Source organism: Sorex araneus, chromosome 4 (assembly GCF_027595985.1).
Source record: "Sorex araneus isolate mSorAra2 chromosome 4, mSorAra2.pri, whole genome shotgun sequence".
Taxonomy (NCBI): Eukaryota; Metazoa; Chordata; class Mammalia; order Eulipotyphla; family Soricidae; genus Sorex; species Sorex araneus.
This window is the reverse complement of record NC_073305.1, coordinates 71,911,066-71,925,886: the sequence shown is the minus strand read 5'-3', so window position 1 is coordinate 71,925,886 and position 14,821 is coordinate 71,911,066. Positions and strand designations below refer to the sequence as shown.

The 14,821-nt window shown below is 47.6% G+C and overlaps 1 protein-coding gene across 6 annotated transcripts in view; it reads right to left on the bottom strand.

Annotated features, from left to right (window-relative positions):
* Nucleotides 1-14,821, bottom strand: part of MPRIP (myosin phosphatase Rho interacting protein) — a 133,232-nt gene that overhangs the window by 88,345 nt on the left and 30,066 nt on the right. For all 6 annotated transcript variants that reach the window (XM_055135107.1, XM_055135110.1, XM_055135108.1 and 3 more), the window contains exons 2-3: nt 3,745-3,822; nt 1,928-1,993 (exon numbers count right to left, since the gene is read on the bottom strand). In XM_055135107.1, coding sequence (XP_054991082.1) covers nt 1,928-1,993; nt 3,745-3,822 — 144 coding nt within the window. The remainder of the gene's footprint in view (nt 1-1,927; nt 1,994-3,744; nt 3,823-14,821) is intronic.

Below are 14,821 nucleotides of genomic sequence, written 5' to 3'. Positions count from 1 at the left end.
GCACGAGGGAGCTTAACTCCCAGCTCAGGGCTACTGCGTGCAGGAAGAACACTGAGTGGGGGCTTTGGGGCTGACGAGGTCTGCTTTCTTTCGGCCCGAAGAAACAAAGTGTCCAGGGGCTAGAGCAATAGGACAGTGGGCAGGGCACCTGTCTTGCATGAGGCCCACACTGGTTTAATCCCCAGCATCTCATATGGTCCCTGAAGCCCACCAGGAATAATTCCTGAGCACAGCACAGCACAGCCAGGAGTAACCCCTGAGCATCACCAGGTGTGGCCCAAAAACAAAATAAAAGAAAAAAAAATGAAGTGTCAAGTAAGTTTACTCCCCCGCTCCTACTCCTAAGGAACTCTACCCTCCCTTTAGGGGCCATCTCTAATGCTGTCACCTTAAACTACTTTAGGCCACATAGGTTTCCATAGCAAAATCTCTCCATCGCCCTTCCACATTGGACACACACGCGCGCGCGCACACCAGAAAAAGTAAGATGGAACTAGTGAGGTAGTAACCACTACAGAACAAAGATTCGTATCTACTAATTCTATACATAAGTACCATACCTATGAATTCACCCCAGAAAGACAGCATCATATCACAAATGTAAGACCCACATGTGGAAATGGACACACTTATGTGAATAACCATCCTTAAAATCCCAGCGTTCCCAGAGTATAAGGTCCTTGAAGAGAACAGTCTTCTCTGTTCATACTTCCAGAATTGTGCTCTTTCCTCTGAAGCAAAAAGTGAGTTTGAGTAGGATGAGGTCCATTTCCTAGGAATATCTCCAGTAGCGCTCAGGAGGTTGGGAGACCATCCTGGTGCCACCTGACCTAACTGTGCAGGCCTGGTGGCTCAGTACCTGGCTGTTGGAAGTGGTGCTGCTCAGGTTGATGGTGCACTGGGGCTACCAGAAAAGACCTAGAGGTGCTTGGGAGTTGCCAGGTGTATGCCTGGTAGTGTTCCAGGGGCCATTCAGTACTGGCGATTAAACTTGGGGCCTGGGGTACACCAGGCGTCTCCCCAGCAACCAGGGGTCAGTCCCAATTTGAAATGTCTGTGCGCATTCTCACTCTCTCCCTCTCACCGCTTTCCCTCTCTCCAGGTAACAGTTCTGAAACCTTTCATCTTCAACCTTTATAAAGCTTGGAACTTGGCCATACTAAGAAGACACTTGTCTCCTGAGAGATGGAATGGGTGGGGAGGGGGTAAAACAATCAGAACATCCCACTTTTGTGGGTTTGGGGGTTTGCCCCTGGGCTAAAGACAGTGAACACTCATTCAGCTCAAGAACAGAAAGAAAATGAAGTGGGTGACAAAGCAAATAAGAGTCATGTCTTGCCAGGAGGCCTCTGAAATAGGTTCTGAGGAAACTGGCAAGATCAAACAGGACAAGCAAAAGCAGCAACAGCAATGGACCCAAGAGATAGCCCGGGACTGTGGCACGGGAACAGAGGTGTGTATGCAACCTGTGCACATACACCCAGGGTCACGCCAGTCCCTGCCACCTGGCAGCTTCACAGCCTGTTCCACATTAACCTGGAGAGCACTGGCCAAGTCCAGCCCTGGCAGCCTGAACCTTTATCACCTACTCTCTCCCACGACCACTGGAGATGCCGAGACCAAAGGTCTACCAGCTGCTACAAGTTCTCCAAAAATGCCAGACACCAGGGCTGGCTCAAAGGACAGAGCACATGCCTGGCACATGTGAAGCCCTGAGTTCATACCCTGGCGCACACTGCTGGGAGTAGGCCCTCTACAAAGCAAACAAGCAAGAATCAAAAAAGAAGAAGAAAATCCTGCGTAACAAAAATTTCAGACATGAAAATGAATGCCCAAGCATGAGAATACAACTTCTGTGCTCGCAGATGGTGAATACGGAACAACAAAGTGGCAAATTCAAGGGCTGGGAGCGGGTGGAGACACTCACCATCTCGTCCAGGGCGTAGCGCAAGAGGCCATGCTCATAGAGGATGAAGAACCGTCGCTGCCATTTCTGTAACGGAGCAGAGGGGGAACAATTAGGAGGGCCCTGGTAAGGTCTCCGCACACCGAGAGCCTGGTGTTAACCAGCCTACCCCCAAGGAACACAGGTGCCAATGCTTCTTGATGCTTCTAAGGCAGATGGTCAAGGCAGAAGAGCAGTGACTTATTGGCCAGTCTTGGACCAGGGGAGAGGCCCCAGATACCTGGTGTTTTTCCACCGAGATATTATTTTTCTGCCCCCTAACTTGAAAGCATCCCAGAAACAGAAAGGCCGTCCCAGTCAGTCCTTGCAGTTGCCCCCCAGAGAAGGGACAGTCCAAGAATGACAGGCACTGGTTTCCTGCTTCTGAAAAAAAATCTGGAAAACTACTATAAAAGGGGTTGTTCCACGATCCAGGAGAGTGGGAGACGGGGAAAAGGAAGTCAGGCTCCAAAATTCATGGACCAGAGAAGCCAACAGAAATCAAAACTGAAGAGGAATGAGACCACAGGAATGTCCAGGGAGTGAACGGCTGGCAAACATCACCCCCTCCCCCATGCTCCATCCACTGAGGGCCAAGGGCCCTAGGAGCCAAAGAGAAAGGTCCCCGAGAGCATCTGGGCAGTCCCCGAATCCCAGAGATCATCATGAGGATCTATGACCCATTTTCAACATTTCAAAAAGCCCAGAAAACTCATACTTTTACTGGCAACAGGTCACAGGAATTAAAATATCATGTCCCTTTGCTCTAGATCAGAATAGTGACATTTATTAATAATGCTTTTCCTATCAGAAGCTGGAAATAGTAATTCTGTTTGACCTAAATATAAATTAAACAGGAAAGGGGTGGGGTGGGGACTCGCTGGGAGCAGAGACACTGGAACACAGTTGTTCCTGCCGCCTCCCGCCTGGTGGCATAAACAAGACTCTGATGGCCTTGCACGGAAGACTGGGGCAGGCCGCTCCTCTGCTGGGTGTCCTGGGAGAGGCCACCTGGATGCTCTCCAAGAAACATTTTCAAGGGTCCTATTGTCTCCGAAGTCAGAGACTGTTCCCAAGAACCCCCGAGACTCCAGACACAATGCAAGGTCTGTGGGGCACAGCAGACCCCACCCCAGGGTGTAGACTTCAGAGGGAGGGAAGTGGAGACCAAGAAGCAGGGAGCAGACACAGGGGGAACGCAGAGCTGGCACCATGTCAGGGATGAGCAGCACCCACACGAGACTGCTTTAGAGCACGGTGCAGACTCAAACCCTTGCCAGAACAAACCACTAGCAGAGGATCCTGCTGGTTTGCCCACCTCACTGCTCCCGGCCCTCTGTGCCCAGCATGGACCCGCCCTGGGCTGGGGTGCTAGGAAAGATGGGGCAAAGGCAACGCTTCTGAGTGACCACACCCTTCACGTAACTTTGGGAGAGCTGCTGGCGAAGCCCCTGGTGGAAGGGAGGAAGAGAAGTTGCCTCACATCAAAGGAACTGGGAGTCTAATGCAAACATTTCCCTCACAGTCCTGACCAGCAAAACTACTAGGCCCGCAAGAGAGCAACATTTCACCCTGCAGAGGGCTAGGCTTAACAATATACAAATTCTGCCCTGACCCCCCCACCCCCGCCAGTGGAATCTAGGAGTATGCCGAACAGGGGTTCCTACGGACCTGCCATCCCAGATCTATCATTTCAACTTTCCATCTCTGCCTTCCGTTCTGCCATAGGGCCTTCAGATGGGTCCCGTTCTCTCATCCCACCCTTGCCCTCACCTGCCAAATTACTTCAATACCCTTACCCGAGAGCGGTGCACTGGGTTGTCGAAGTCAGTCCCATCGGGTGCGAGGAGCAGCCAGCCACCATAAATAGGCTTTGCCTAGGGATGAGAGAAGAGGCAGGTCACTAGCAGCCTTTTTTTTTTTTTTTTTGCTTTTTGGGTTACTCCTGGCTCTGCACTCAGGAATTACCCCTGGCGGTGCTCAGGGAACCATATGGGATGCTGGGATTCGAACCCGGGTTGGCTGTGTGCAAGGCAAATGCCCTACCCGCTGTGCTATCACTCCAGACCCACTAGCAGCCTTGAACCACGGAGGAACAGGCTCACTGTGGAGTCATGACAGTGCCTGCTGGAGAAAGACACCATCGCCATTCACAACATGCCACTCATCTCACTGCCTGGTCACAGGCTTCGTCTTCAAGGGAGGTGCCGGAAGGCAGGAGGCTCATGGGAAGGCCAGCATCTGGCATGGAGATGGGGACCCCCACCCCCCGCAGGGAGCCTGAAACACTGCAGAATATGAGAACTGCTAAGAACCAGATGCGCCCCCACATTCCCAATCAAGCCATGGAGACCAAGAGGTGGGGCGGGAGGCGGAATAACCGACAGAGTGCCAATGTAAGTTTAGGAGGAGCATGTGAATGACAGTCAAAGGCCTTTATCCTGGTGGCAGAAACAGGGCCTGGGAGACAGAGCATGGCTGCATGCAGGGAGACGGGGGGTCAGTGCTCAGCCCCCCCCCCCATGATACTTTATGTGTGGCTGGGCAAAACCAACAACCACCAGCCTTCCGCCCAGAGATGAACCGGAGCCGCAGCACGAGAAGCAGACCCTCCACGCCTAAAGACTGTGATCCTGAGGTCTCCTAACCCTTTTTGGCACCAGAGCGGACTCTGGCAGCCATGCATTTTGACTGTGAACTGAGCTACAACCTCGTGCAGCCCGGGGAGGGATTTTTCCCTCTCCACCCCATTTTTCTGAGCGAAAATGGCGGCAGCGGCAGCATCCACGTGGTGAGAGCCACCCTCTAAGACCCCTCAACCCAGAGGTAGGACTTTCTTTAGTGACGTAGCCTGTAGGTGGTCCTGGGAGGGGGGGCGTTCCCAGCGCGCCTTCCGCCCAGAGATGAACCGGAGCCGCGGCACGAGAAGCAGACCCTCTGCGCCTACTGACTGTGATCCTGAGGTCTCCTAACCCATTTTGGCACCAGAGCGGATTCCTGCAGCCATGCATTTTGACTGTAAACTGAGCTAAAATATTAGAAACCCAAAACCGCGGCCGCGCGGACTCAAAGTCTTCACTCTCAGCAATGAAGAGAAATTATTAGATGATGCCTATTCAGCAGGCCTGATTGTTGAGGAAAATTTCCAATCAATAATAGTGAGTTCTGTATGGAAATATGGAATGTACTCAAAGTATATAGAGAATAAATGGAATATCATTAGCTACTTAGATGGGGGTGGGGTGGGAGGGGGGTGTATTGGGGTTCTTGGTGGTGGAACAGGTGCACTGGTGAAGGGATAGGGGTTTAATCAGTATTTGACTGTGACTTAAACCTGAAAGCTTTGTATTTTTTTCTTTCTTTTTTTTCACGGTGATTCAATAAAATATTTCTTTAAAAAAATAATAAAGCCAGAAAAAAATTAAAGAATAAAAAATAAATTAAATTAAATTAACAACAACAACAAAAAAACCCCAACAACCACCAAGCCATTAGTATCCTGGGTCTCACTGCGTGTGGCACAGAAACCCAAACCAAACGAGCAAAAGGCCCTATGCTGAGCAGAGTCAGGGTGGTACTTACTAGCTGTGACCTTGGGGCCAAAACCCTTTTTAAGCTTCAAATCTCTCATGTGAAAGGTCGTGGGGATAGATATGATTATATGAACAAACACTCCATGAAGTTTGTGTGAGGACTGATGAGACGGTGCAAGTAGAACATAAGAGCACAAGTGTGCAAAAGGTATGGCCATGGCAGGCGGACAGCAGCTCTGCAGGAAGTTAAAGCACGCCCATGACCCGGAAGCCTAATGCTAGGTATATACCCAAGGAAATAGGTCCTCAAACAAAAAATCTTTCCACAAGTTTTCATGGCAGCACTACACATGGTCACCAAGAAAAGAACACCAATGCTGATCAACAGATGGAAAAATAAAATGGTCTGCCCACACAATGAAATATTACTCAACAGTCAAAGGCATATAGTATTAAAACATGCTAAGGGACTGGAGTGATAGTTCAGCGGATAGGGCATTTGCCTTGCATACAGCTGACCTAAGATTGATCCCCAGCATCCTATATAGTCCCCTGAGCACTGCCAGAAGTGATTCCTGAGTTCAGAGCCAGAAAGAATCCCTGAGTACCACTGTGTGTAACACAAAACACAAAAATAATTAAAAAAATTTAAAAATTAAATAGATAAAGCATGCTAAAACATGAATGACCTCTAAAGACATGCAAAGTGAAAGTCATCAAAAAAGAATATATATTATGGGACAAAAACTCCAGAATAGGTAAATCCATAGAATAAGAAGGTATAATAGAGGCTAAATAGAATAGTGACTGCTGTCACCTCAGTCCCTGATACAATATTTAAACAAAACAAAAACCAGGGCTAGAAAGATAGCACAGTGGGTAGGGTACTCGTCTTGCTCACACCTGACCCCAACTTTAAACCCCAGCACCCATAAGGTCCCCTAAGCACCACCAGGAGTGAATACTGAGTGCAGAGCCAGGAGCAAGCCCTGAGAGCCATCAGGTGTGGCCCCAAACAACAACAAAAACCAAAACCAAAAACCGTATTAACTCTATTCCACTGCTCCCCACCCCAGTCACTAATTTAAAAAAATAAAAAGAAAAAGGAAACACTAAGCATAGTTATCTGCCCTACTAATGCTTAATAAATGTCAGCTTTTTGTTTTACCTGTTTGGGGACCCACCCAGTTCTTTCCTTGAGATTGCTCCTGCTAGTACTTGGGAACTAAGTGGTACCAAGGTCCAAACCTAGGCCCCAGAATACAAAACCCTAGTGACTGAAGAGGTATTACAGGGCTAAGGTGCTTGCCTAGCATGTAATCAGCCCCAGTTTAATCCCTGGCCACACACAGTGTCCCCTAAGCACCACTAGGTAAGGTCCCAAAACAAAACAAAACAAACAACAAAGACATCAAACCTTGGAGCAGTTGCTCAACAAGAGTTTAAAACACCTGGACATTCTGGCTCCACCCTTTTCACTATCCCTGTTCAGTTACACCCAAGTGGCAAGGAAAAGCTTGAAAAGGTACAAGCAAGGCCAATTTATCCACTACCCTTTGGAGAGCAGAAATGCTCCAAATGCAGAAAATCCAGGTAGACTGATCGCTGGCTAAGCCTTTAGGACCCCTTAACATACATTTTATTCAGTACTCTCCAGATTGGGAGGCCCCCATCACAAAACCTCATTTCACAGCCATGGAATCTGTGACTCAGGGAAAGTCACTTGCCAGAGGTCCGAGTCGGGTGCGTTAAGAACATGCTCTTGAACTGCCTTCTGCAGAGACCCCCAGGCCCCTGGGAAAGCATGGACTCCTTCAGGAACATGAACTGAGGGGATGGGGCATCTGGCAGGGGGTCCGGAGCTAGCAAGAAACCAAGAAATAGAAGGAAGAGAAGGTCCCTAGGGTATTTGTGATGAAAGTGTGCCCGGGAACGCAGAAGCTAACAGAACGGAGGTCTGTTTTCTCAGCAAACACCAGTATTGCCCAGCCATCCCCCAGGGAGGCAAGGACACGCAGCCTCTCTCTGTGCTCCACTTAGGGGGCTGTGCCCCCTCAAAGTCAGCACACACGGGATGAAGTGGTCAACAAGTCCCTGGGTGTACCCTGGGCCAAGGGACTTCCCCACTTTGCCTCCTGGCTTGCAGTTCCCCAACCTACAAAGTCAAGAGGGCAGACCACAAGCCACATCTCCACGTTTCGCAGAAGCCAGTACAGTACAGTACAGTACCCTCCCAGTCTGTCTACAGGTGGCTCTGGAACAATTTCACATTCTCAGCTACATCTACCTGAATGTCCCTACAAGAGGCAGCCGGAGACTGGTGCGTGCTTCCTGGAGCATTCAGCCATATCCCCCAGCCTACATCGGCACGAGTGCACTCCCTCGATCCTCGGCGCCTGGGTGCCGCACCGCAGGGAGCTAGCTGCCAGCATCATCTCGACTGAGTATGACCTTGCACAGATCACCCAGAGAGCCCCTTTCTGGGGGACAGGCCATCTTGCAAGGTGGGAAGGTGGGCTGGATAGAGGCAAAGGACAAGAAACAAATGCTCCAGGAAGAGAAGCAGGCACACGCCAGCAAAAGTGTCTGCCAAAGCAGATCAGTGTGACAGAAAGCCAGACAGTGGTGGCACGGGGCTTGGAAGAACAAAGATGGGTAATGCAGCTGACAGCTCAAAGAATGCATTAATTCTGGGCTAGTGAAATGTTCCAAACTGAGAGTGGTAACGGTTATAGGACTCTGGGATATTAAGTATCATCAATTATACAGTATACGAACTTTCAATAAAGCTGTTTACAAATTACCACCATACCTGCCCATCACTCATCTGAAAAAGGTTTATATCAAGATACATAAAGCACTTTTGAACAAACAACCGCACCTCAAAAAATGTGAAGAAGAGATGAAATAGACACTTCCATAAAGAAGACTTACAGATAGCCAGTAGGCATGGAAAAAGTGTTCTCCATCATTTTTTGTTGAAAACCAAAATAACCAAGAGATACCACCTCACACAGTGAAAATGGCACATATCAAAAAGAATCATAGCTATCTGTGCTGGCAAAGATACTGAGAGAAAGGAACTTTCATCCTCTGTTGGTGACAGGTCTGACTTGTCAAAACTCTTTGGAAAACAACACAAACTCCTCTCAAAAAATTAAGAATTCAGCTTCCATATGATGCCCAGCAATTCGTTTCTTGGCATCTACCCCAAGAGCCCCCAAAACACTATTCCAAAAAGATTTTTGCACTCCTATGTTCACTGCAGTACTCTTCACGATAGCCCAAATCTGGAAACAACCCAAGTGTCCAAGAACAAATGACTGGAAAAAGAAACTATGGAACATACACACAATGGAATACTGCATGTTGATAGGAAGAGACGAAATCATGCAATCTGCCACTATGTGAATGGAACTGGAGGTTATCATGCTGAAAAACTTCAGTCAGGAGAGGAACAGGTACAGAATGAAACTGCTTATATACCGGCTATGAAGAAACACAGGAAGGGAATAACTGGTAATGATGGCAACAGGACAGTGAGAACTAATCTAAAGAGCTGAGTTTCCTGAGGGGCTAGGGTGGGCAGGATGGGACTCTGAGCGTGAGGTGGGCTCCACTGGCGAAGTGTGCGGAGCTAGAATGTTGTGCACACTGAAAACTAGTACTGCACATCAGTGCCTCAAAATGATGTTTCTTACGTTAGGAATAATAAATGTATGTATTCCACCCTTTCTTCCCCTCCGATTTACTTACATGGGCCAAGAATGTGGCTCAGTGCCTTACATGCATGAGGCCTATAGCCTTAAATAATAAAAACTTGAGCAGAGGGGCAGACTAACACCCAAGAACTGTAGAAATAAGTACCAGGAGGTTGACTCCATGGCTTCGAGGCTGGTCTCACGTTCCGGGGAAAGGTCAACTCAGAGAAGCGATCACCAACTACATTGTAGTCGAAGGCCATGTGGGGGAAGGGAGTTGCGGGCTGAATGAGGGCTAGAGACTGAGCACAGCGGCCACTCAACACCTTTATTGCAAACCACAACAGCTAATTAGAGAGAGAGAACAGAAGGGAATGCCCTGCCACAGTGGCAGGGTGGGGTGGGGGGGAGATGGGATTGGGGAGGGTGGGAGGGACGCTGGGTTTACGGTGGTGGAGAATGGGCACTGGTGAAGGGATGGGTTCCCGAACTTTGTATGAGGGAAGTATAAGCACAAAAGTGTATAAATCTGTAACTGTACCCTCACGGTGATTCTCTAATTAAAAATAAATAAATTTAAAAATTAAAAAAAAAATAATAATGTCAAGGGAAGGAACACGATTCAAAGGTAAAGCATATGTGTTGGATGCAAGAGACATGGGCTTTTTTAAAAATTGATTTTTTTAATAAAGATTCTGTGATTTGCAATAAAAAATATAAATAGTTTATACATTATTATAAAATAAAATTTATTTATAAAATAAAATAAAAAAAAAAAACTTGAGCAGAGCCAGAGATGGCGCAGAGGGGTGGAACGCCTGCTTTGTAAGCAGAAGCCCAGGGCTCAATCCCCATTCTTTCATGGCTCCCCAGCACCATACCAGGGAGGGCTCCAAGTATCACTGAGTATGTCAAAAAGCTCAAAAAGAAAATCATTTTCCAAAGTCTTCCTCATGCTGCAAGGAAGCGAAGCTGAGAGACTGCTTCTCAGGCGCTCACTCCAGGGAAATGTACAGGAGATGCACCACTCTTCAGACCTGAGAACACAAGCATCTTGGGTGAGCCGAAGACTCCTGTGTTTCAGGTGACTCTGCCCCAGCCAGATTTGGGAAAATTCCTTCAAAGAGACAGGGACAATAATGTCACAGGGCAATGGCCCTGTCCGCTGTCTTGCAGGAAGGAGCTGAAACATGCCGGACAGGAGAAGGGGGAGCAGAGCAGAGGGTGACTGAAAGTACTGCTCTGGCACCCACACTGGGATGACAAGAACCTTCAGACGACCCCTGAACAGCTGCAAGGTCACTGGGAGAAAGAAGTTACCTACCAGCGACCTTGCACTACTATCAAGGGAGCGAATGGAAAGTGGGTCACGCACACAGGTGGGCAGCAGGGGAGGACTCTATGGATATAATTTTTGTTTTGTTTTGGGTCACACCTAGCAGTGCTCAGGGTCTAGGTGGGGGGGTCACTCTTGGCAAGGGATGGGAAGAGCGGAAACAAAGGAAGGTAGGTACATTTGTACAAAGCTCATTTGTTTGCATGTTTGGGGTCAGTGAGAAGCAAAGTGATGGCAAACAGCAGCCATGCTACTGCACTGCTTCAACTCCAACATACAACACTGAGAAAGAACATCTGGGCTGCAGAGCCACCCCGAGGGACAACCCATGGCCCATGTGCCTTCTGCCCTCCTTGCTGCCTACTCTGCAGGCCTGCTGCAGCAGCTCCGCCTGTCCAGGACATACTGTCCCCATCTTCTCACCTGCATTCCCACCAACTCTCCTCAGTGCCCCTAACATATGCCTGCATCCAAGGAGCCCTTCCTGACAGCGCTCGGGGTCCTGTTTGGGACAACCTGCACTCACCGTGCAGGCACACAAGAAGTGGGGCTGCTTTAACCACTGCTTCTCAGACCGACCAAGTGCAGAAATGCCCCACAGAGCTGCACCCACAGAACCGTACCCCCCACAGGAAGAGAGGCACACAGGAAGTTTGGAAGGCCGCAATCCTCCTCGGACGGCCCCAAGGCGTTCTCTTCCTCAGGTTCCCAGGATAAGCTAACTCCAGGAACAAAAGCAGCTGGCTCAGGGCGTGTGCCAGAAAGCTCTGAGGGCTGTGCTGGGCTGGAGAAGCAGGTATCTGCTGTAGCTGCTGAGCAGCGGCAGAGCCTGGGCAGGCCCCAGTTCTGCTTCCTGGCAGATGGGGTAGGCGCACCAGCCTGATCCCTCCTAAGCGCCAGTAAAACCCTCACCACTGTGTAGAAGAGACTCTGAAAGGTGGACAATGATCCAGAGACCTGGTAGTAAGAGGAACAACACTATTCTAAGTCCCTGAGGTCTTCTTCAGCCCAGAGCTCTCCCCAGGCAGGCCAGAACTGCAGTCTCTGGAGGGAAACTGGATTTGGTGGGAAGGGAAGTAACTCAGAGTGAGCCTGGACCAGAGCGTTCCCTTGAGATGACCGTCTGTCTGTCTGTGCGGGGACAGAACTCAGGCCCATCTTGGGCTCCAAACTAGATGGCTACCACACTGGCTACCACACTGGCCAAGAGCACAGTAGACCCTAAAAGGAGCCCCACCACTCCTGGCCTGATCAGTGCCAGGACGTGGGATTAGCGTGGGCCTGTGAGCCGGGTCCCACTGGGCAGTAACAAAGTACCTCCTGCCTCTGAGCTGAAGGAAGCCAGCACAAGGGGAAACTCGGGCTTTGGCCTCCACCTAAAGGAACAGGTGGGGGCCCTCCAGGAGGAGGGTGAGAGGCATCTGCGACGTGACAGTACAGAACAGAACTGGGAGGAAAGCTGAGACGGGATGAACAAGGACAGAAGCCAAACCCATGTGACACATGTGTCGGAATTACCAGAGACTTTAAAGCAGCCATGGTTCACATGCTCCAACAGGAATGAGAAACCTGCCTCGAATAAATGAAAACGCAGCAAGCCTCGGCACAGAAACAGAAGATACAAGAGCCCCACGGAGGCCATCTACTTTGGAACTGTTCACAAACCACCATGGGGTGTGTGAGGTCCCTCTCTGACTTTATGGTAAAGCCTTTTTTTTTTTTTTGCTTTTTGGGTCACACCCAGCGATGCTCAGGGGTTACTCCTGGTTCTGCACTCAGGAATTACTCCTGGCGGTGCTTGGGGGACCATATGGGATGCTGGGAATCGAACCCGGGTCGGCCATGTGCAAGGCAAACGCCCTACCTGCTGTGCTATCACTCTAGCTCCAACCCTCTTTTTTTTTTTTCTTTTTGGGTCACACCCAGCGATGCTCAGGGGTTACTCCTGGTTCTGCACTCAGGAATTACTCCTGGCGGTGCTTGGGGGACCATATGGGATGCTGGGGAGATCGAACCCGGGTCAGCCGCGTGCAAGGCAAATGCCTTCCCCGCTGTGCTATCGCTCTAGCCCCGGTAAACCCTCTTATACTTTCTAAACAAAATAATTCTACTTCAAAAACAACAACAAAAGGAAATTCTAAAATGGAAAAAAAAAAAAAACACAACCTGAAATTAAGAGCTCAATGGGTGAGTTCAACAGAAAAATCATGGAAATCAAGAAAGAAGCAGTGAAAAGACAATATTACTAAGAAAGTTCCCCAATCAGACAAGATAGAAAATATATTGAAAAATAAATAACAGGAGAAAAGCTGAATCATGGGACCTACGGGATGATAAGGGGAAACCTAAAATTTTTTCTACGAGTTCTATATGTGAGAAGCTGAAAGGGCAGAAGAGAAAGGGTACTCAAAGAATGGGTGGAAACCCCCCTAAGTTGGCAAGAGCAGTCACCTATAGATTCAAAAAGCTATGTGAATTCCAAAGGATAAGCCAAAGTAATTCATACCGATGCACCATAATTAAACTTCTGAATACTAACGACAAAGAAAAACTCATGAAAGCAGGCAAAGGAAAAGAGATGGCTTATGGGAGAAAATTAAATGCAAGAAGTAGACTTCCTGTCAAAACCATGGAGGCCAAAGGGAAGTGACAGGATACTTCCCAGATGCTGAAAGAAAACAAGTGGTGCCCAGACACCTTTACCAAGTGAAAATATGCTTCAAGAATCAAAAGAAAATCAAAATATCCTCAGATGTGGAAGGGAAAGTAAGAGAATTTGCTAACAGACCAACCCTAATGTAAATAACTAAAAGGAATTCTCTAGGAGGGAAAAAAATGATAAAAAGAAATATAAATCACTAGAAAGGAAACAAGAATATAGTCAGCAAAAACCACAGGTAACTAGGCTTTCCCTCTCAAGTTTTCTACACAATGTATGACTGAAGCAGAAATTAAAATACCAACTAATGTGAGGAATTAAAATACCAACTAACTCTAAATTATATAGAGAACAGATTTAAAACAATTACAGAGGGAACAGCAAAGGGATGTAAGTAGAGGTACTCTCTTAAGTTGACCAGTGGATTGCAGCAAGTAGTAGTATACAGTGGAATGAATGCAGCAATCTCAAAAAAAAAAAACAACCTATAGTTAAGAGGAAAAAACTATAGTGAAGAAAAAAGCTATAGTAAAGAAAAACATGACAATGAAATTACTTCCAGTTAAACACAGGACCAAAAACATGACTCAGTGGTAGAGCATGGAGCATGTGCCTTGCACACAGGAAGTCCTGGATTCAATTCACAGAATTTATTATTTTTTTATTTTATTTTTTTATGATGTAGGAGTACTGCTATTTATTCACAGAATTTTTTTTATTTTTTAATTTTTTTTAAATTGTGAATCACCGTGAGGTACAGTTACAAACTTATAAACTTTCATCACAGAATTTTTTAAAAGAAAATAAAAATTTCAAGCAAAATGAAAAAAATCAGAAGAGAATTTTTTTAAAATCATGTCTGTAACTCTTGCCACATCAATAAACATCAGCAAATAAAACTGCACTGTAGCACTGTTGTCCCCATTGTTCATCGATTTGCTCAAGTGGACACCAGTAACGTCTCCATTGTGAGACTTGTTGTTACTGTTTTTGTATATCGAATACCCTACGGATAGCTTGCCAGGCTCTGCCGTGCAGTCGGGATACTCTTGGTAGCTTGCCGGGCTCTCAGAGGGACAGAGAAATCGAACCCAGGTGGGCCGCATGCAAGGCAAATGCACTACCTGCTGTGCTATATCACTCCGGCCCAAATAATTATATATACTGACCATTTAAGGATTATTCCAGGAATGCAACACTGGTTTAATATTTTAAAAAGCAATGTAATCCACCTTATTAACTAACTAAAAAAGAAATTGTGAACACAATAATTAATGCAGAAAAAGTGACAAAATTCAACACCTATTAATGATTTCAAAAGAAAAGGGGGTTGAAGAGGCACTACAGTAGCTTAAGAGTCTTGCATGCAACCATCCAGATTTGACCCCAGGTACCATATATGGATTCCCCCCACCCTCTACATCACCAGGAGTGATCCCTGAGGGGACACACAGACAGGAGTAATAAGTGCTAAGCACTGCTAGGTATGGCCCAAACACACCCCCACACCAACACACACATACATGGTTGAAACACACACCACCACTACTACACACAACAGAAAAACCAAAAACCTAAAAACAAAGAATAAATGAAACCTCTTTAAAAAGCAGAAATCAGGGGCTGGAGCGATAGTACAGCGGGTAG